The sequence below is a fragment of the Eschrichtius robustus genome, chromosome 19 (genome assembly GCF_028021215.1).
Source record: "Eschrichtius robustus isolate mEscRob2 chromosome 19, mEscRob2.pri, whole genome shotgun sequence".
Lineage (NCBI taxonomy): Eukaryota > Metazoa > Chordata > Mammalia > Artiodactyla > Eschrichtiidae > Eschrichtius > Eschrichtius robustus.
The window spans coordinates 35,266,535-35,289,319 of NC_090842.1; the positions used below are offsets into that span (position 1 = coordinate 35,266,535).

The 22,785-nt window shown below is 46.0% G+C and overlaps 1 protein-coding gene across 1 annotated transcript; it reads right to left on the bottom strand.

The window, feature by feature from the left end:
- Window positions 1–1,657: 1,657 nt before the first annotated feature.
- C19H16orf78 (chromosome 19 C16orf78 homolog) lies at window positions 1,658–19,359 on the bottom strand. Its single transcript, XM_068527384.1, has 5 exons — window positions 19,210–19,359; window positions 15,341–15,454; window positions 14,677–14,812; window positions 4,671–4,923; window positions 1,658–1,805 (listed from the first exon to the last, which is right to left on the bottom strand). Exons 1-5 carry the CDS (start codon window positions 19,357–19,359, stop codon window positions 1,658–1,660), a joined length of 801 nt encoding a protein of 266 aa, XP_068383485.1.
- Window positions 19,360–22,785: the final 3,426 nt, after the last annotated feature.

The following is a 22,785-nucleotide window of genomic DNA, read 5'->3' on the forward strand; positions in this document are numbered from 1 at the left end:
GTGGGACGAAGTGAATGCCTCTGAAGATGGTTTTAGGTTTTGATTTTGAATGCGACGATACCGACAAAGTGCCTGACACTTGGTGAGGCTCAGGAAATACCTTTCTTTCCCCCCTTTGAAGAGCTGGTTCTCCCCAAGAACAGGTATTTGCTGGAGAGAGGGACTATCACCTAATCGTTCACAGCTGGTTTCTTGAGATTCTAGCCGTGGGCTCTGTCTAAACATCGCCGGGGTGCCCTGCTCCGGGCACACGTCTCTGAGCTGCCCACAACCCTAAGGGGCTCTGCCTTCCCTTAGTGGTGACTTGAGTGGGTGCATGGGGGGGATTGGAAGCCTCCACACCTTTACTCTGACTCCCAAGGGCAATGACTCTCAGTGGAGAGAGCCACTCACCTCAGCGGGGTCACTTTGGAGCCTCGAGATGGGGCATGGAGATTTACAAAGCATATGGGGTGGGGGGCGGTGGAATCCCTGCCCTTTTCGTATATGGAGGCAGAAAGTAAAACCTGGTTAGCGGGGCCCAGCTGGACCAGCGGCTACACCTTATCCCCTGGGGGTGTTCACTAGCCCCTGAGGGCTCAGGGACCGTTTAATTTTTGGACTTACCACGAAGGGCATGGGTTTGGAATCAGCAGCTTTTCAACAGGGCTTGACTCAACGTCGATAGGCCCAGTTTTGAGGACCCCTCCTGGGGAAGCCGGGGCTGGGAAATCTGCTCCTCGTCCACCCCAGGAACTAGGGAAACAGCCCACATGTTCATCGAGCTCTTGTGTGTCAATGTCTGTGCTTCATGCTTCACATGGAAGCTCTCGTTTCCTCTTCTCAGCATCCCTGCTCCGCAGGTTCCATCATTAGCCCCATTTTACAGATGAGGAAACAAAGGCACAGAGAAGGAAGGTAACTTGCCAAAAGTCACACAGCTAGTAAGTGGGGCAGTTGGGATTTGAACTTACTTGCAGTGCTTACAGGGACCTCCATTGGCAGTTGCTGCATGAGAGGAAGGCAGCATCTCTGAACCGTCGTGCAGGATTTGCCAGAAGCTCCATCAGGCAAGAACGGGAGACTAAGGTGAGGACCCTCTTCCCATCCCAGCCCTGCCGCTTCTCGCCTGCGTGACTCTGAGCCAGTTCCTTGCTCTGTGACTTCTCTGAGTAATCCTTGTGTACCTGAGTTGACAGCGTCCTCCCCCTCCTGCTCTCCCGATCAGCTCCCCACCCTGCACACAAGAGGGCCAGCTCCCCGCAGGGCCGTGTCCACCACAGGACATAGTGGGGATGGTTGGGCAAGACCTGGGGTGCATGTGTCCCCAGCAGCCCCTCAATACTTTGTCCCTCCTGAAATCCCTCTGGAGACTCTGGGCTCCCATTTCTCACTTCTTCTAAGACTTCCTTTCTAAGAAGGCTTTTCCAAGGAGTGTTCTTTGGGGAGTGGGGAGGAAACCTATAGTTTCTCCTGCGTTGGTTCTGACTTGGATGACGAGGACAAAACACTACGTCAGTGCAATGATCCAAGCAGTCTAGCCTTGTTTCATGATCGCTACTGTCAAAAGGGGACGCCCCAGGTCTGAAGAGCCAGGTGTGGTGTGCCAGAGGGTGGCATCTGGTGGCCGAGGGTCCAACAGCAGAGGGGGCTTGAGGTGGCCAGGGAGAGGAGCTATTTAGAGGGCTACATTGATGTTTTGGTTGAACACCTTTTTCGCATCTATCTCTCCTTCGACCACGTGGGGGTGGATGTCCACGTTCATTCCTGCGTCCTTGCACAGCTTGAGCAAAGTTCGAATGTTGTTCTTGGACAGCCTCAGGTATCTGTGCGAGACAAGGCCAAAGAGGTCAGTTGAGGGTGGAGTCACTGCAGGTGCAAACTTCATTGAAAAGAGTTAAACAGCGTCAGCGTGGGACCTCTGTAAGGGACTGGCCCTCCAGACATTTCTGCAGCTGACAGAGGTCTCATAAAAGACTGGGACACACTTGGGCTTCCCTGGTGGCGCAGTGGTTGAGAATCTGTCTGCCAGTGTAGGGGACATGGGTTCGAGCCCTGGTCTGGGAAGATCCCACATGCTGCGGAGCAATTAGGCCCATGAGCCACAGCTACTGAGCCTGCGCGTCTGGAGCCTGTGCTCCGCAACAAGAGAGGCCGTGATAGTGAGAGGCCCGCGCACCGCGATGAAGAGTGGCCCCCACTTGCCGCAACTAGAGAAAGCCCTCGCACAGAAACGAAGACCCAACACAGCCATAAATAAATAAATAAATAAATAAATTAAAATTAAGAAAAAAAAAAAAGGAATACAGGCTGTCTCTAGAACCAGAAAAGGCAAGGAAAAAGATTCCTTCCTAGAGCCTCCAGAAAAAATTCAGCTCTGCCTGACACCTTGATTTAAAAAAAAAAAAAAAAAAAAAAAGACTGGGACACCCCACAGACTTGGTGGGAGTTTTTATTGGTATAACTCTTTTGGAAATCAATTTGGCAACATATATGCCAAGCACCTCCTGCCCCACCCCCCAAAAAACCAGGTTTATTATTATTATTATTTTTTTTCAGGTTTATTAGTTTTGACTCAGTAATTCCACTCAGGTGCTCAACTTATCCCAAGTACAGAAGTCAATGGAAAGAAAAGCTACATAAACAAAAGTGTTTATTTTGGGGTTATCAACAATAGGAAAATAGGAAATTCCATCAACAGAGGAATGGTCAAGCAAAAAATGGAATATCCATTTCAAGGACTCTTCTGCTAGTGTTAAAATGTCATTAGGAAGAAGAAGATGCAATATGGCTGTGACGTTATTGCCAAATGGGGAGAAAAAACCAGGATGCAAATTGTTAGGTGTTTTCTCTCATCACTGCCATGTGTGTGTGATCTGAGTGAGGCCAAGGGCTGGGGGAAATCCAGGACAGTGGAAATAAAGGCTGAGAAAATTGTAGGAATAGAGGTGAGTATTTTTAATGGTATTCAAACAATTAAAATTTTCAATTAAAAAGTTAAAGTTAAAACACTGATTTAAAATATTAGCTAAAGCCCCACCATTCTGACTTGACTGAAGAATAGGACTGATGCCATCTATGTGATTTAGACAGTATCTCTGCCATCATATCCCTTATTCCACCATCAACTTTGACCTTGCTCCCAGCTTTAGTATAAGGAGGGAGGCCCCCGGTTCAGGCTGCATTCTGGTTGGTTAATTTGCTACAGATGGTGGGGGAGGAGCTGCATATTGATAGAACCTGGCTTTTCTACCCATTGGGAATGGTCTCCCTTCTCTTTCCTTTTTTTTTTTTTCTTTTTTTTTTGGCCATACCTGTGGCCCCGCAGGATCTTAGTTCCCCAACCAGGGGTTGAATGAACCCAGGCCCTTGGCAGTGAAAGCCTGAAATCCTAACCAGTAGGCCACCAGGGAACTGCCCTTCTCTTTCAAGATCTGCCCAGAGCTTCCCTGTTCTTACAGCCAGCTCAGACCCCACTCACCAGTCGCTATACCTGTACTACCTTTCCCTGATGGCTCCGGTCAGCCCCACCCTTCCCTGACCAGCCCAGCCCCAGGGGGCAATCTCACACATATCTACCTGTGGACGCTCACTAAGATTGCAAAGGACAATTTCATCCTTTTCTTGGATGTTTTTCTAATGGCTTGTTAATTGCCATCTCTCCAAATATTCTCTCCCCCTACCCTGTCCAAGCCTCTTTTCTCCCCACCATGGAGCCCAGGTAGGCTGTCTTTGGCCGGAATCAATTAAAACCACTTTATCAATTTGAAACCCATAGCCAAAGTCATCCAGCTGTGGAGGTGGCGTGAGCCAGAAGCCCCCTCTAGTCGAGGAGACTGCCTGTCCAACTTTCAGCCAGTTAGCCATTCCACCCCTCCATCCCACAGCCAGTCAGCCAGCAGAGCAGGACTGTGTGGTGGGGTCCTCGGATGCCAGGCATCTGAGGCCGTCTGAAACCTACAGGTGAGTTCACTGCTGTGAACTCTACAAGGATGACTACCTTAGTCTCTTGTCCTATTTCCTCCTTTGCCAAAGTTTCTGACTGTTGTCAGTTACATCTTTACAGTAAAGAATAACATTGGGCTGGGGAGGGATGCTTGGATTTGGGGGCAGAAACCAAGCTGTTTGGTGTTGCTGAAAACCAGTGGGTCTTGATAAGTATGACAAAGAACAAGCAAGAAGTGAGACCCCTTGGTAAGAGCAGTAAATACCAAATGGTTTCATACTTTGTTCATGATCCCTTCGGAGTCTAAAACCCCAAACATACAGCAGGTGGCCCTGGGAATGGCGGCTACTGTCACCAGCAATTCAACACCATCGTGTAAAGGATCTTGGGGGAGTTTCCTGTTAAAACGAGGCCACAAACAACTCGTTCTTTCCGTTGTGAATAATATTCATGGTTTCTTTTGTGAAACAAATAGAAATTCTGGAAAGGTTGTGTATGTGTCCAAAGGCGTGCCATCAAAATGGCAGCGCCTAAATGTTGTGTCCATTCAGGAGATGATTCTCTGCTCAGAAACCCAACAGCTTCAGCCCTGGAGCAGCCCTCTGGACTCGGAGACAGAGCCCGGACATGCTGCAGCCACCCTCCCTTGCTCTGGGCTCGGCCCAGGTGTATGAACCACAGGCAGTCGTGAGCAAAGCCTGGTCTTGCAGAACGCGCCCAGCCCCACCTGCGCAGGGCCGCTCACCGGCAGCTCAGCACCTCCTCCGGCTTCAGCATCCTCACCATCTCCATCTTGGGCTCGTTGCCCTTCTCCATGAGGCTCTTCAGCTTCCGCTCGTAGGAGACGTCGGGCATCTTGCCAACCCAGTCTCGCAAGAGGGTCGACTTCCGTGGGACAAAGATAGCATCCTGTAACATGGGTTCTATGATGCTTTGTCGATGGTATGGCGTTGAGCGCTGAGTGGACTCTTGGGTGGTTTCATCCTTGATGTCTAAGTCTGAAATTGGACAGATGTCACCAGGGAGTTAGATCCTGGTAGGGGTGAGAAGTAGGGTGGATAGGAAGGGGATAGGCCTGGAAGGCTGCAAGGGCTTCAGACATCACTGAGACATGAGGTCTTTTCAAGGCTTTGGCAGGTTCTCCTTCTTAACATTCGTTTAATCCCTATTCATCTTTTTCTCCCTCCTTTCCCCTCATTTCCTCAACTCATTCCCTTTCTCTCCTTTCATTTGTTTCCTTCTCTCAATCTTCTCTCACTCCCCAGAGAAAATTCACCTAAAGTGAACGTTAGCCTAAAGGGGGGTTTAGGGGAAGGTATCAGAGGAGATCAACTTTGAGCTGGATTTTTAAAGGACAAATAGTTTATCAGATGAAAAAGGGAGGAACAGCATGGGCGGGCAGGAGGAACAGCGTGCACAAAGACACACATATATGAAATGAAAGAGTGAGGGTCAGATGTTACCCAAATACGGGGTTGGTACTGAGTGAAATACTGTTGGGACTAGAGCTTGGAGACCTTAATTATTTTCTTGTTAAACATACTTCTCTGTATTTTACAGATTTTTACTTGTGCGAGTGGAATATTTTCTTTTCATTTCTATTTCTAACTGGTGTGACTAGTATAGAGAAAAGACTACTGTTTAAAAATTTTTTTTCTAGTACACCAACAACCATACCAGATCTTATTATTTTTTGACTAGAATTTCTTGAGTTTTGCAGAAAGGCAATCATATCAGGAGAAAAATGAAAATATATCCCTCCTAATGTTTATAAAAATGATGTACTCTTCTTGACATGTTGCATTTGACAGACCCTCCAAAACAATGTCAATAATGATGATAGCAGTCATGCCTCATTTTGTTTCTGATTTTAATTAAAGTGATTCAGCATTTCATCATTTAGAATGATATTTGCCACTATTTTTGGAATATGTTTTATAACATTTAGCAGCTCTACTCTTGGTTTACACAGAGTTTTTATTAGTAATAATTGATTGATTCTATTTATTGCTTTTCTATCATCTACTGATCATATGGTTTTCCTTTAATTTATTGATGTAATAAATTATGTTATTAGATATCTTGATATTGATTAACCTAACCATTCGTAACCTGCTATAATAAATCCCACCTGGTCACGGTTTATTATTCATTTCATACATGGATATATTTGCTATATTTTCATACATTAAGTCTATCTGCTAAAATTTTTAAAATCATTTTAAAATCATCTATTATTGTGAGATTGGCCTGCTTTTTTGCCTAATCTTTTAAGTTTAAGCTTATGATGGCTTGTGAAATTAATGCACAAATGTCTATATTTTATATGGCCTGCAATAGTTGAAGTAACATTGGGATTATTTGCTTTTTAAATGTTAGGTAGAACTTGGTGGGAAATCATTTGTCCTGGTGCCTTTTTTAGTGGGAAAATGTCTACCATCTTTCAATTTTTACCTCAGAAATTGCTCTATTCAACTTTTCTACGCTTTATTATGCCCATTTTGATAATTTATAGTCTGATAGGAAATGATTCATTTATGCTGGATTTTCAAATGTATTGTGTAGATGTGCATATAGTATTCTATTATAATTCATTTAATGTATTTCGTATCTTTGCTTATGCATCCTTTCTCATATAAAATCTTGTATATTTTTGACTCTTCTTTTGACAAGGCTCATGATAACTTCATGCTATTTGTCACTTGGTTTTTTAAAAAGTTAGCTTTGGATTTATGCTTTTAACTATTTTTAATCTTGTATTTCACTAATCTTAGTTGGTATTTAATGTATTAATTCTCTCTTTTTCGTATTAATTATTTCTTCTATATCATTAAATTAATAAAAGTGTTAATTTTTTTGTTTGTTTTATACAGACAAGAACGATTACTTTTAGTTTTTGCTGTAAATTTTCTTCTGGGCATAGATTTTGCCTTCATCCCATGGATTTTGGTATGAAACAGACTTATTTTCAATAGTTTTTTTCTTTGAAATAATGGTATTTTAGGAGTGTTTCTTAATTTCTGTTGAGATTATCTTTTAATTTTAATTTTATTTCTAGTTATTGCTTTAGGATACTGTAGGTGGCCCTAAAATCTTTACTATTTTGAATGTTAATGTTTTCTTTTGATGAATATGCAGATGATTTTTAGAAATATTCTTTGGCCATATAAAAATGTGTGTTCTCTATTCAACTATAAAGTTATGGTTTGTTAATTACATTGTTAGATTCTTCTAGGCACTTATTGTAATTGTCTCTTTGATCTGTCTATTGGGTTCTGAAAGAGGTATTTTGCAGTCTCCTACTATAACTTTATTTTTGACAGATTCTCTTTGCATTTCTAAATGTTTATTTAACTACTTTTTTTTGCTGTGTGTAGGTTTATTGTTATTATTTGTTCTCTTTAACATTTTAAAATATCCCTCTTTTACCCTGTTGTTCCTTTTAGCCTTAAATCCACCTCATATGTTTGCATTTCTTGTTATCTCTTTGCCTATCTTTTTTTCATTCTTTCTATATCGCATGATTTTAAGTGTGTATCTAGATTTTGATTTTTAAACCAGTTATTCCCTAATTTGGTGCCTCTGCTCTCTTCCAGGGCATTTTCTATAGATGAATGGATAAATGGCTGAGAAAGTCCCTAAATATTTCTGAATTTGCAAATATCATTCATTCACCCCAATGGAAACTTATATACGGGCTGAGGATAGGTTTATGAGATTATAAATCTTTGTTCTCAGTAGTCTATAGGTGTTCATTTCACTTCTAGATTGATGCTAATCTGACTCTTTTTCCTTTGTAAGTAAGTTGTTCTTCCTGTAAGCTTGCTAGATTTCATAAATAAAATTCAGGAATTTTACCAGGATATGTCTGGGGGAGTCTAGACCTTCTACAATTACATAAAGGGAGGTACAGTGGCCTGGAGAGAAGCTTTGACTTGCCCAAGGTCTCATAATGAGTCAGTGGCTGAACTGGAACCTTTATGTCCAGTATGGCTCTCTAAACTGACAGCTGGGCCCTAATAGAGTGATAGGGTCAGGTGGTGTTAGCAGTCTGTTTGTGCATGGTGGAAATTGGTCCTATGTTCCAGGAGAATCCTGAGCTACACATCTTCATTGACACAAATTGAAATCCCTTGGGGAAAGGGCCATAGCCTTTCCTGAGACATCTGATCCTCTTCTGGGTCAAGGTAGGTCTCATGTAGGAAAGAAGAGTAGTAATAGAAAAGGTAATGATAATTTTACATATTAGCTAACATTTATTGCATAACTTATGTGCCAGGCAGTGTTCTAAAGCCTTTCTAGGGAGGGGGGCAACTACAATCTCACAACCATGTCACATCCATTGAACAAATGGGAAAGTGGAGGATTGGAGAAATTAAGTCACGTGCCCAAGATGCCATAGACAGTAGTGGATCCAGGAAAATGTGAACCCAGGTTGTCAGTGCCTTTTTCTGGGAGCCTGTCCTGGCTACCCTCTTGGACAAAATGTCCCATGTTCCTGAGTCCATGGCTGAACAGATAAGTTAGACTTCTGGTGAGCTATGTTTGGGACTCCAGGGACTACTCTGTACTCATAGAGACAGAGTTGGGAACTGCCCTCCAACTCTCTGCATTAGGAATGCACCCTTGCCTGGCATGGACAGAATGCTCTGAGAATAGTGGGCAAGGAGAGAAAGCCAAGTGAGTTCCATTTTCTTAGTCTAGGCGCCCAGACTTTGTCAAGGTTTACTTTGGAAATGTGTTCCCAGTGTCTTCCCAACATCTTTTAGTGGCCCTTAGCCAGAGTCACCTTTTAAAAATTCAAATCTAACTTGGTAGCTTCCCTCCTAAAATTTTTCAATGACTTGTCATTGCACTCAATTAGGTTTGTGCTTTGGAAAAGCCAATGTGAGACTTCTGCTTTCAGCCAAGATAGGGTAACAGGGACTGGATTTATCCTTCCATCTTAAGCAGCTATAAAGTGCGGCCTGATACATGAAACAGCCTTTTTCAGACATTGGACAACAGGTAACTCAGGGCAGTGGCCCTTGAGAAAAGGAAGAGGTGAGTCCCATGGGAGCCCCAGCTGAGAGCTGGGAGATGCTTCCAGGTTGCAGCACAGGGAGGGGAAAACCTAGATAGTATCTAGCAGTTTCCCTGAGTTGGGGAGAGAGAATAGACAATTTAAATGCGCCAAGGAAGCTAGAATTCACAGGGCAGAGTAACAGGAGAAAACTGCATGGAGAGCTGCAGAGATCTGCAAAAGCTTCTCTCAGCTGAATCCTAGTTATGCAGGAGAGGAAACTGCACAGATAGAATTGGTAGACAAGACCATTAAAACAGCTATTATAACTGTATAGCTCTGTATGTTCAACAAAGCTTGAGCATGCTAAGGTGAGACACAGAAGATTGAAAATGACCCAAATTGAAATTCTAGACATGAAAACTACAATGTCTAGTATGAAAAATACATTGGGTGGGATTAATAGCAGATTAGGTATTGTAGAAGGAAAAATTAGTGAATTTGAAGACATAGCGACAGACACTATACAAAATGAAACACAGAGAGAAAAGACTGGGAAAAAACCTACTGAGTTTCAGAACTTCAAATATGTGTAATTGTGGTGCCTGAAGGAGAGGAGGAGAGGGGAGGAGTGAAAATATATTTGAAGAAATTATGGTCCAAAATTTTCCAAATATGATGGAAACTATAAACCAAGAATCTCAACATACCCCAAACACAAACACAAGAAACATGAAGCAAACGACATCAAGACACATCATCATCAAGATGCCTGAAAACTTCCAAAGAAGTCAGAGGAAAAAGATACATTACAGGGAACATAAATAAAGACGACAGCCAACTTCTCACTGGTGACAATGCAAGTTAGAAGGCAGAGCACAACTTTAAAACACTGAAGAAAAAAGCTTGTCAGTCTAGAATTCTACACTCAGCAAAAGTACCTTTCAGAAACAAAAGTGAAATAAAGACCTTTTCAGATATATAAAAGCTGAAGGAATTTGTCACCAACAAGCCCACACCATAAGAATTGTTGAAGGAAGACCTTTAGGCAGAAGGAAATGACTCCAGGCAGAAAGCTGGACCTATGTAAAGCAATGAAGAGCCCTAGAAATGTTAACTATGGATAAACATTGAAGTCTCTCTAAAAGATACTTGCTTAAAGCAAGAGTAATAACAGTGTATTGTGGGGTTTATAATAACTTATGGAGAAGTACAATGAATGGCAATAGTAGCCTGAGGGTTGGGAGAGGAGAAATGGAAGTATACTCTTGTAAGCTCCTTATGTTCTACGTGAGTGATACAGACTATGAGGTGAAGGTAGGCTGTGATATGTCGAAGATGAATCCTGTCAACCCTAAAGCAACTACTAAGATAGCACAACAAAGAGTTATAGTTCACAAGCCAACAAAGAAGATAAAATGGAATCACAAAAACTACTCAGCCCAAAAGAAGGCAGAAAAACAGGAAGGGGAGGGCAAAGAATAGATGGAATAAATTAGAAACAAATACCAACATGGTGGGGTTTCCCTGGTGGCGCAGTGGTTGAGAATCTGCCTGCCAACGCAGGGGACACAGATTCGAGCCCTGGTCTGGGAAGATCCCACATGCTGCGGAGCAACTGGGCCCGTGAGCCACAACTACTGAGCCTGCGCGTCTGGAGCCTGTGCTCCGCAACAAGAGCGGCCGCGATAGTGAGAGGCCTGCGCACCGCGATGAAGAGTGGCCCCCGCTTGCCGCAACTGGAGAAAGCCCTCGCACTGAAACGAAGACCCAACACAACCAAAATAAATAAATAAATAAATAAATAAATAATTTAAAAAAAAAAAAAACCAACATGGTAGGTTTAAACTCAACCATATCAATGATTACATTCAGTGTAAATGGTCTAAATATCCCAATCCCAATGGGAAGATTGAAATTGTCAGACTGGATTGAAAATAATGCAAGGCCCAATCATCTGCTGCCTCTAAGAAACTCCCTTTAAACATAAAGACCCAAATAAATTAGAAAGGCCAATTTGGTAGCCATAGAGGAGGAAAGCTATTGGAGGTTCTTAGGGTGGAACAGGATCGGGGTTAAACTAAAATAGTAGTAGTTAAAGTGGAGAGGAAGTAAAAGAGATGAAAGGTATGAAGGAGGTACAATCTCTAGGACCCAGTAACGGGTCATAAAGGGTTGTGGAGGGAGATAACTTCTGACTTGGGCCACTGTGCTGGGCCAGTGCTAGCCCACGCGATGGCCCCTGTGAAGGGGAGGCATGGGGGTTTGCGGAGCCTGAGAGACATCCAAGCTAACATTGGGAGCAGGCATGTAGATGGAACTCAGGAGAGAAGGCTGTCCGGAGATTTGGATTTGGAATTCCCTAGACAGTGGTTAAAGCCACTCCTTTGGATAGAATCAGCCAGGAAACTTGTATAATGGGATGAGAATGGCAGTACTGATCAGTGGGGAATTCAGAGGGGAAATTTAGGTCTGGGAAGGGGGAAAGAAGGGAAGGTTGGTTAGTAGCAAGTTAGAAATATATGAGGTTAATAAATTTAAGTGGAAATTATGTGTGGGTCAGAGAAGCCTTATGGAAATCAGATGAAGCAGGGGAAAGAAGCCCACCAAATGGGAATATTTTGCACCCTTTTTTCACAGAAGTGAGGGTGACCCAAGACCACAGCTTCAGCTTAGCCGTATGGATCTCTTGCTGCCTTGGGTCTGGGTTGGGCTGACCTAGAGGCTGTACTGGGAGGAGGCCAAGCAGTCAGCATTTATGGGTGAGCCCTCAGAGGGGACCAGGAGAGGGTGGTGAAAGAGGAAAGAAAGTAGAAGAAAGTGTGCTCAGGGAATTCAAGGGAGGAGAGGCAATGGAGGAGAAGGGAGGGGGAGCAGGCTGTTGCATCCTGAATGTGCCGAATGGTAATCAGCGGAGGGACAGGGGCATTTCAGCAGTGAGTGGGAGTTTTGGTGAAAATTAGGTGAGGTGACAAAGGCGAAGCAGTTTGCTCTGAAAAGCGAAAGTATTCCACATGGGTGTTGTCACTGTTGCTTCTATTCGCTTCGGTGTTCTGGAGCCAGGGACAGTTAATATCATTCATTCAGAACACTCACAATGTTTTGCAGATTCTGATTTTGTGGCCATCACAACACTGAAAACACAGAAGAGCAGGAGTGGTTGTGATTGCACGGGCTGAGTTGTCACATTCCAGTCCCGAAGGTGGTGGGGAATGTTTGATGGTCATGCCCACCGGGTCAACACAGAACCACGACATGGAGAGTGGAAAGAGCTTACTCTTCCGACAGGGAACGTGGGACACACAGGGGATCTGGTTCTTGAAAATGACGCTAATGATTTGGGTGCTGAGTGGGGCTGGGGGAGGTTAGAAACAGATGTTCTGGTCTAGAATACTTTTCCTTGATCTACACTTACCCCCTCCTTAGACTCCTGCTTTAGCCCTTAACTGCCTCTATGCCCTTCCTAGAGGCTGCTTTGTCTTGATCTTCACTCCCAAACCAGATCCTGCTCACTCATTTCAGGCTTCCTGACAGCCTTCACAGTAAGTTCCCCTTGCTGTGCCCAGGCTCAGCCCTGACTCAGTCCTGGGTGCCACACCTGCATGCGCAGGTGGTTCCTGGATGCCTCTGAACAGCTGCTGCACTTGAGGGGCATGAGCACCTGCTGACCCCCAGTGGCCATTGGTTGTATTACATTAGGAGACGGAAGACTGCTCTCCAACAGTGTGGTTTTGTGCGGGACAGGGCTGGGCAGATGCAGGGGGAACTGCAGAAGACCAAATAGCTGGTGAGTCAGCCTGCCCTGCTGGCATCCTTGTTCCGTGAAATGAAAAAAATGAATCGACTTGCATGAGAGTTTCTCTTAGGGAAGGAACTGCCTTTGTTTAGGAAAATATCTTCATAGATTACATTGAGTGTGGAATGAGACAGTGAAACAAAGGAAACAAAGTGATCCCTTGATGTAAGAAGCCAATGGGAATGTGCGGGGCAAGGAAGGCAGAGGATGGAGTGGAGGGGAGAGGAAAGAGGGAAGAAGAGGGAGAGCTGGGCAGAACCAGGACTAAAGTGAGACAAACGAGGTACCCAGGGGACAAAATTGAAGGAGGTGCTTTCTCTCAGGCTCATGAAAGTGCAGGGTTGTCACCTGAGAGAGAGCACCTCCTTAAATCTTGTGACTTGGGTGCCTGGCTTGTCTGACTCTAGCCCTAGTCTTGGGGTTGAGGAAAACATCTGGAGGCCACCCCTGCAGGAAATGTAGCCAGGGAAATCTCCTGGTGGCAGGGGACAAAGGACTTTGAAGAACAAGAGGGGATCATAATCGACTTCTAATATGTTTGCTGTGTTAAGTCTGTGATGTAATTATTTCCCTCTGTTGCCCGAAACCTTCAGTAAAGTCTGCTTATACATAAAGGCTTCATGTGAAAGGTTTGGGGAGAAATGAAGGAAATGTGTTCTGTGTTTGGGTTGGCAGAGAGCAGGGAGAAGGAAACAGCCACTGGAAGTGAGACCTACAGATGCTCAGGGTCCCAGCAGGACCAGGACACTGAGAGTGACGGGAAACTTGGGGAAGTCAATCTCTTTCTACTTTTTAAATAAACTTTTTATTTTGGAGTACTTTAAGATTTACAGAAGAGTTGCAAAGATGGTACAGAGAGTTCCTACACACCCTTCACTCAGTTTCCCCTAATGTTAACATCTTACATAAGCAGGGAACAAGCAATTAACCTGGGCACATTACAGAGCTTTCTTGGATCTCACCAGTTTTTCCACTGAAGAGCTATTTTAGGATTCAGTCCAGGATTCTGCCTTGCATTTAGAGCCAATCATATTTAGTTCTGACAGGCAAGTAACTACAGTTTGGTTACAATGACTTTTTCAATGAAAAAGAAAAAAAAAGAGCTTTTCTTGGGCACAATGGGGGCAGTTTGTACAGGAGAACCAGCCCCTGCTTGAAGGCTCTTGCCCCTCTGCCTTTGGGCTAATTGGAATCCCTTCCAGATTTCTTTTTTACCATACACCTCCATCCCAAGGGGCCAGGCACAATAAATGCCTCTGTTTTTCCAACACAGCCCACCAGAGAACATTAGCAAAATGTTTACTTAGAAATAACCATTTGCTAACATTTATTGAGCACCTACTCTGTATCAGGCTAAGTATGTTCCGTGCCTCAACCCACAACTATACTGTGAGGCAGGTCATGTTATGTTTCATTTTATGGATGTGAAAACCAGACCCCAGAGTTGGAGTGGCTTGGGATTATATAACATCTCATAAACAATTGTTATCGATTGGTGGGGCTGGGATTTGAACTCAGGCAGTCTTGGCAATAGGTGTCTGGCATAACCTAAGCCCACCTCTTCTTGGGTGCAAGCATCACCGGGCAGATTTCAAGCCAGCAGGTGTGGTACCTTCTGTAGCACCTTGACATTGTCACAGTATCTAAACTAATTAGATCATTTGGACATGAGGTCGATGTCACCAAAATGGCTTCAGGAACCTGGGGGACATTACACTGGCTTCCTGAGAAGAGAACACCCTGGCGCCAGCTGAGCCTTGACATCCGCTCGCCTCCTGTCCAGGCCACACCCCCTTGCGCTGTGATTCCCCAGTCACGTGGGGCTCCTGCATACACAGAGGTTGGGTCGACGTGGATGGTGCTGCCCTAAGGATGCTGTGGGCTTTGGGTCCCTCTGATAGGAGGGCAGTTATGAGGACAGTTCTGGCATCCGGACCAAGGCGCTTCCCTTACCAGATTTCCTAGGTGCATCCTTGGGGTAATTGCCCGGGGTCATGCTGCTGAGGCGTTTTCCCTTTGCTTCCGCTCTGTAGAGCCTTCGGTATAGGGCGGAGGCTTCCCCGTGCTTTTTGGAGCTTTGCCCTGAAGCCTGGGAGGGGAGCTGGAGAGACATTACAGGCGAGAGAACAGGGATCTGGCTCCGCCTCCTTCATTCCCCAAATGAGCAAGTGCCAGGGCTTGCTGAAAGGCAGGCGAGGGGGCCGAAGGAGAGTCCTGCTCTGGGTGCCGGGACACTGGGACAGGAATGCACACTGGTGTCCGCTCACCAACGCCTCCCTTCTGTCCCCATAGCTCAAAGGGAGGCCTTGAGGGACCATGGAAACCACAGCCTTCGCTGGCGGTCTCCTCTTTCCAGCGGCACTCCGGAGTGATTTAGGGGAGGGAGGTGGCACCCGGGAAGAATGAACTCTACCACAGGGGTGCAAGTCTTCCCACCAGGGTGTGCAGAGTGTTGGTGGGGGCTGGGTGGGTGGAGGGGGCAGGTGATCCATTTGGGTGCTAGTGTGGGGCAGGAATGAATTTTAGAGCTTTAAATTAAAAAAAAAGTAGCCGACCCCGCGCAGGAGCAGAGTGGGTGCCTCTCCTCCACATGGAGACAGTGGTGGGGCTGTGTCACCTGCTTAGAGAATGCCACCTGGTGGTTCCCTCCCTGCTGTTTCTGGACATTTTTGCCTTTCTTTTCTTCCTTCACAGGTGCTGTAGAGAGTGTCACCACCTTGGGTTTGTTCTTCTGAAAGAACAGGGAGAAAAACCCTGTGGCTGGCCCACTGGGCACAGACCAGCCCTGCACCCTGCAGAGGGGAAGGTGCCACCCAGCTTTCGCACCCACTCTGGCGCTCCCGTTCCCCCTCGCAGCCCCTCTGCCTCCTGACGCACCCGGTATCCATATCACACCACCCCCAGGATGGCCTTCCATCCCCAGGTCTGGCTGTCCCTCTCCACCCCAAAATCCATCACTATCACCGTCCACGTGAGGGCCCCATGCCCCAGCCTGGTAGGTATTCCTTCCGGCCCTCAAATGGCCTCTCTAGCTGCCACTTCCCTACCACGACCTCCAGCCTTCAAGCCCAGCCAGGGTTGCTCCCTGTGCCCAGAGCCCCTCCTCTCCTTGCCCCACTCCCACCCCATCTTGTCCTCCCAGAGTTGCGATCACAATGCCTCCTGCCTTTGTATTTCCCTGGGTGCTCCTGTCTGCCTGCTGGGAAAGGAAGGTCAGGCACGTGCAAGTCCATTCGAGGCATGTGTGCTCGGCCCTGAAAGCTGCCAGGAGCGCCCAGGGAAAGAGTAAGGTTCATTAGGGAGCACCAGGGCCCATCGGGGGAGGGGCCCACAGAGGCACATCCAGGCCCATCTCTAAGGGGTGGGCATGGGGTGCTGGAGCATAGTGGGGAAACTGAATCAACTAGGTCTCCTCTTGGGGTGTGCCGTGGGGTGTCGGGGTCATGGGGTGATGGCTGAGACTGGTCTCCAGGGCTGACGGCCCAGCTTGCAATCCTGCTCTATGGCTGAGTGGCTGGGCAACCTTGGGCAAGGGACGGCTCTCTCTGAGGACGGGGACGATAGCAGAACCTACTTCATAGGGTTATAGTGGGAAATAAATGAATCACTGCGCAGACGTGCTAAGCCCTCCATGAATGTCAGCAACACTGTATGGGCGGAAGGAGGGTTTTGATAAGCCATCTGGATGGGTGGAAGGAAGCTGTCCAAGGTCCTGCTTCAGGCCATCAAAGGACGGGGTGCTACTCAACTTCGGGGTTTTGTTTGGCTTAGTGGGGGGAAGGGGCGCAAGCTGGGGCCAGGGCTGATGCTGCAGCTTGATTAGAGAGAGACTAAGGCCAGATCCCCCAGGGGTGGCCCACCTCCCACCTTCTCCTCTCAACCCTCAGCCTCTCCTCAAGAGTCACCTGAGTAGCTACCAGCCCCCATTTTTGGAGGAAGCTGAGTGGAATGGATGTGGTGATACCACAGACCCAAGGAAACTGCAATAGCCACGATTCAGTGGCCCCTGTGGCTGAGACTTTGAACTTCAGGGGTCTTCATGGATGGCAAATGAATCACAAGGGGCACAGCCCTCTGGGTAGCTCCATAATCGTGCTGAAGTGGAGAAAAGCCTGGATTGCCAGGAGAAGGGAGAGGAGGCCACAGACAGCCCCCCCCCAACCGTCTTCACTAAAGGGTCCCCCGCCACCTGCCATACGAGACCTGCCACGGAAGCATCACCCTCTCTCTCAGGAGCTTCTTTCAAAATACAAATGCTTCTGGCAAGGGTAATGATGCTTGAAGATTTAATTGTATTTTCAAATTAAATTGTTCCCTCCCTGGGTCCAAAATTATTTACAATAAAAGCCACATATAATGTAAAGCTGTGAAAACATTATTCGAGTATAATCTTATGAGACAAATATCATTTGATATCGCTTATATGTGGAATCTAAAAAAAATGGTACAAATGAACTTACTTACAAAAACGAGGTACAGTCACAGATGTAGAAAACAAACTTATGGTTACCAGGGGATAAAGAGGGGGAGGGATAAATTGGAAGATTGGGATTGACATATACATGCTACTGAATATAAAATAGATAACTAATAAGAACTTGCTATATAGCACAGGGAACTCTACTTAGTACTCTGTAATGGCCAATATGGGAAAGGAATCTAAAAAAAAGAGTGGATATATGTATATGTATAACTGATTCACTTTGCTGTACTCCTGAAAATAATACAACATTGTAAATCAACTATACTCCAATAAAATTTTTTAAAAAAGGAATATAATCTTAGTATGAAGAGATGGGATCAAACATATTCATCATAGAACTGAATGTGATTTCTGTGAATGAGTAATGAGAGGCCCAAAAAATGGGGGGAAGGGGGAGGGTAGGTAAATCACTAACGCCTTAGAGTAAAATATGTTTGTCAGATGTGTTTACGGGTATCTGATGGAACTGGCACTCCAGATCTCTCTGACTATAATTGATAAGTAAGCACATAACCAGAACAGGAGCTCCCCTGAAAGGCAGGGGCCGCTGAACTGGGTGAAGCAGGGGAAGGGGAGGTGGTGATGGTGCGTGGGCCTGACAGCCCACGAGCTTGGAAACTGGATAAATCTGAGTTTGAGCCCTGGCTCGGCCCCTCACTAGCTCTGTGAGCTCAAGCAAATTGTAGCCTTGCTGGGAGCAGTTGACCAGACAACTCATTGCAGTAAGCACAGGGCCTGGCACACAGGAAACGCTTAATAAAAGTTATCATTGTTCTTAGTAATGCCATTTTCACCCTTTTTTCTCTGGGAGCCAGGGGAGTCAAGATAAGGTGACATCCTCTGCAGAGGAGACCACTTTCCAAGGACATGGCTTAATTTTCTGTAGACGATGGGCCCAGAGGGGAACTCTGGGGGAAACTGGGGCAAAATCGGTTGTCATAGTTCCTGGAGAAAGAGGAAAGGGTGGTGCTACAGACTGAATGTTTGTGTCCCCCTAAATTCCTATGCTGAAATCCTAACTCCTAATGTGATGGTATTAGGAGGTGGGGACTTCAGGAGGTTGTTATGTCATGAGGGTGGAGCCCTCATAAATGGGACTAGGGCCTTAAAACAGAGGCCCCTGAGAGCTCTCCTGACTCTTCCTCTTTATCAGGATATAGCAAGGAGGCAGCCATCTATGAACCATGAAGCAGGCCTTCATCAGACACCAAATCTGCTGGCACCTTGATCTGGGACTTCCCAACCTCTAGATCTGGAAGAAAGAAATTTCTGTTGTCTCTAAACCACCTGGCCTATGGTATTTGGTTGTAGCAGCCCAAATGGACCAAGACAGGCAGTTACAAATAGTTTTAATGCAGGAATAGAAAGGAAGAGGTATGTTAGCAGGAGTCCCAGTGGGGATAGTGGAGGTGGAGAATGCTCTCTGACCCTGGGACCATCATGTGGATGGAAGCACCTGGGGACAGTGGGACGACCCATTCTGAGATCATCAAGACACTAGAAGCTATTGCCTCTCAGCCCTTCTCCAACACTGACCAAGATGGCTTTAAGGTCCCTTCACCTCGACTAAACTAGGTAGGTTTCTTCCTGACTCTAGGACCTTGACCTCCCTTTTCCTAGAACAATTCCTTTAGCGAATGTACACCTGTAAATTCTTTCTCTGCCGCTTCGAGATGTAAATCTTCTCCCAGCCTCTTGCCCAGCTTTATAATCCAGGAATGTTTTTCTCCAGAGCTTGGGAGCCATCCCTTTGAAAGGCAATCATCAGGAAAGATAGCATTCCCACCTCCCAGTCTCTGTGGGAGGGTAAGAGCCTAACTCCATAGGGATAATTAGCCAACAAGGATGGCCTGATCACATCATTGACAATCCCCCCCCCATGTCCTCCGGTGCTTTTCTACTGGCTCACCCCGGTGCTGCAAACCCTCCCCTCACCCCGTCACATCATACTGCAGTAGTCTCGAGTGAAGCCTTCCTTGCAGGTTTTCTTTGACAGTACACACCTGGAGAGCTTGCTTCTTCTTCCCCTGCCTCCGCTCCAGCCACTCCAACACCCGCGCGAGGTCTGACATCCGCCTCTCCTCGGCCGTCCTCCACACATGCTTCCTCTCTGTGGGCAGGGAATCCTTCAGGTCCTCTGATTGCTCTGTCATCATGGAGCCTTGGTCATGCCTTGGGCGGAAAGGTGGCACGCTCTTGCTTTGTTGAACCCTCTGCCTCTGGTTGCTGGCCTGGATGACTCAGATGGTAGGGTATTGTCCCCTAGATGTGAACATAAATGTGAACATAAAGGGCAGCGTTAGGCCAGAGCCGGGATGTTAACCTCCAAGGGTAGGAGATCCAGAGGGTGATTGTGATGTCACTGTCAGGCTGTCCATGGGGGTCAGAGTGGAGCAAGACACTGGTTTCCCTCATGGCCACTGTCCCTCTTTAGGCACTGTCCATCACTTGGACTCTGCCACAGCCTCCTTTATGGGCTCTCCACCTCCATTTCTACAGAGATCTTATTAAAACAAAGCTCAGCTCACATATCTCCTCTTCTCAAAAACCTTCAATGACTCCTTGTAGCTTATAAAAAAAAATCTAAAATTTCTTAGTCTGGTAGGCTTTCCACAATGTGCTCTAATTAGAATGAAGATTTGTAGAGCCTTAATTAGTTTTATAGTCATTGAACAGATAGTTATCAGATACCTACTATGTGCCAGGCATGGTGCTGGAGATACAACACAAGATAAAAACACAGTCAGAGAGGACGAGGGGCAAGATGGCGGAAGAGTAAGACGCGGAGATCACTTTCCTTCCCACAGATACATTAGAAATACATCTACACGCGGAGCTGCTCCTACAGAACACCCACTGAACGCTGGCAGAAAACGTCAGACCTCCCAAAAGGCAAGAAACTCCCCACGTACTTGGGTAGGGCAAAAGAAAAAAGAAATAACAGAGACAAAAGAATAGGGATGGGACCTGCACCAGTGGGAGGGAGCTGTGAAGCAGGAAAGGTTTCCACACACTAGGAAGCCCCTTCGCGGGCGGAGACTGCGGGTGGCAAAGGGGGGAAGCTTCAGAGCCACGGAGGAGAGCGCAGCCACAGGGGTGTGGAGGGCAGAGCGGAGAGATTCCCGCACAGAGGATCGGTGCCGAGCAGCACTCACCAGCCCGAGAGGCTTGTCTACTAACCTGCCGGGGCGGGCGGGGCTGGGAGCTGAGGCTCGGGCTTCGGTGCTGGCTGGGAGGGAGTCCGGGAAAAAGTCTGCAGCTGCCGAAGAGGCAAGAGACTTTTTCTTGCCGCTTTGTTTCCTGGCGCGCAAGGAGAGGGGATTCAGAGCGCCGCCTAAACGAACTCCAGAAACGGGCGCGAGCCGCGGCTATCAGCGCGGACCCCAGAGACGGGCGTGAGACGCTGGGGCTGCTGCTGCCGCCACCAAGAAGCCTGTGTGCGAGCACAGGTCACTCTCCACACCTCCCCTCCCGGGAGCCTGTGCAGCCCGCCACTGCCAGGGTCCCGTGATCCAGGGACAACTTCCCCGGGAGAACACGCGGCGCGCCTCAGGCTGATGGAACGTCACGCCGGCCTCTGCCGCCGCAGGCTCGCCCCGCATCCGTACCGCTCCCTCCCCCCGGCCTGAGTGAGCCAGAGCCCCCGAGGCAGCTGCTCCTTTAACCCCGTCCTGTCTGGGCGGGGAACAGACGCCCTCAGGCGACCTACACGCAGAGGCGGGTCCAAATCCAAAGCTGAACCCCAGGAGCTGTGCGAACAAAGAAGAGAAAGGGAAATCCCTCCCAGCAGCCTCAGAAGCAGCGGGTTAAAGCTCCACAAACAACTTGATGTGCCTGCATCTGTTGAATACCTGAATAGACAACGAATCATCCCAAATTCAGGAGGTGGACTTTGGGAGCAGGATATATTAATTTTTCCCCTTTTCCTTTTTTTGTGAGTGTATAGGTGTATGCTTCTGGGTGAGATTTTGCCTGTATAGCTTTGCTTTCACCATTAGTCCTAGGGTTAGGTCCGTCCGTGTTTTTTTTTTTTTTTTTTTTAACTTAAAAAATTTTTTTTCCTAATAAATGTTTTCTTAATAATTTTTTCCTTATTTTCTATTTTTAGAAATTAAAAAAGAATTTTAATAAGTTTTTTCATATTTTTTATTTTAAAAAATTAAAAAAAATTGTTTTCTTAATAAACTTTTTTCTTAATAATTTTCTTCTTATTTTTTACTATAAAAATTAATAAATCTATTTTTAAAAATTAAAAAAATTTTTTTCTGAATACATTTATTCTTAATAATTTTTTTTCTTATTTTTTATTATAATAGGTTTATTTTATTTTATTTTATCCTCTTTCTTTCTTTCTTTCTATTTTTTTCTCCCTTTTATTCTGAGCCGTGTGGATGAAAGGCTCTTGGTGCTCCAGCCAGGCATCAGGGCTGTGCCTCTGAGGTGGGAGAGCCAACTTCAGGACACTGGTCCACAAGAGACCTCCCAGCTCCACGTAATACCAAACGGCGAAAATCTCTCAGAGATCTCCATCTCAACATCAAGACCCAGCTTCACTCAACGACCAGCAAGCTACAGTGCTGGACACCCTATGCCAAACAACTAGCAAGACAGGAACACAGCCCCATCCATTAGCAGAGAGCCTGCCTAAAATCATAATAAGGCCACAGACACCCCAAAACACACCACCAGACGTGGACGTGCCCACCAGAAAGACAAGATCCAGCCTCATCCACCAGAACACAGGCACTAGTCCCCTCCACCAGGAAGCCTACACAACCCACTGAACCAACCTTAGCCACTGGGGACAGATACCAAAAACAACAGGAACTACGAACCTGCAGCCTGTGAAAAGGAGACCCCAAACACAGTAAGATAAGCAAAATGAGAAGACAAAAAAACCACACAGCAGGTGAAGGAGCAGGGTCAAAACACACCAGACCTAACAAATGAAGAGGAAATAGGCAGTCTACCTGAAAAAGAATTCAGAATAATGATAGTAAAGATGATCCAAAATCTTGGAAATAGAATAGACAAAATGCAAGAAACATTTAACAAGGATGTAGAAGAACTAAAGAGGAACCAAGCAACGATGAAAAACACAATAAATGAAATTAAAAATACTCTAGACGGGATCAATAGCAGAATAACTGAGGCAGAAGAACGGATAAGTGCCCTGGAAGATAAAATAGTGGAAATAACTACTGCAGAGCAGAATAAAGAAAAAAGAATGAAAAGAACTGAGGACAGTCTCAGAGACCTCTGGGACAACATTAAACGCACCAACATTCGAATTATAGGGGTCCCAGAAGAAGAAAAGGAAAAGAAAGGGACTGAGAAAATATTTGAAGAGATTATAGTTGAAAACTTCCCTAATATGGGAAAGGAAATAGTTAATCAAGTCCTGGAAGCACAGAGAGTCCCATACAGGATAAATCCAAAGAGAAACACGCCAAGACACATATTAATCAAACTGTCAAAAATTAAATATAAAGAAAACATATTAAAAGCAGCAAGGGAAAAACAACAAATAACACACAAGGGAATCTCCATAAGGTTAACAGCTGATCTTTCAGCAGAAA

Bases quoted from the DNA above. Each gene is read 5' to 3' on its own strand.
- C19H16orf78 (XM_068527384.1), bottom strand. From the start codon at position 19,359: ATGACAGAGCAATCAGAGGACCTGAAGGATTCCCTGCCCACAGAGAGG. The intron at 4,924-14,676 runs GTAAGGGAAGCG...GTCCAATTTCAG, and splicing joins GGATGCACCTAGGAAATCTG to ACTTAGACATCAAGGATGAA. The intron at 1,806-4,670 runs GTGAGCGGCCCT...TGTCTCGCACAG, and splicing joins GAGGAGGTGCTGAGCTGCCG to ATACCTGAGGCTGTCCAAGA.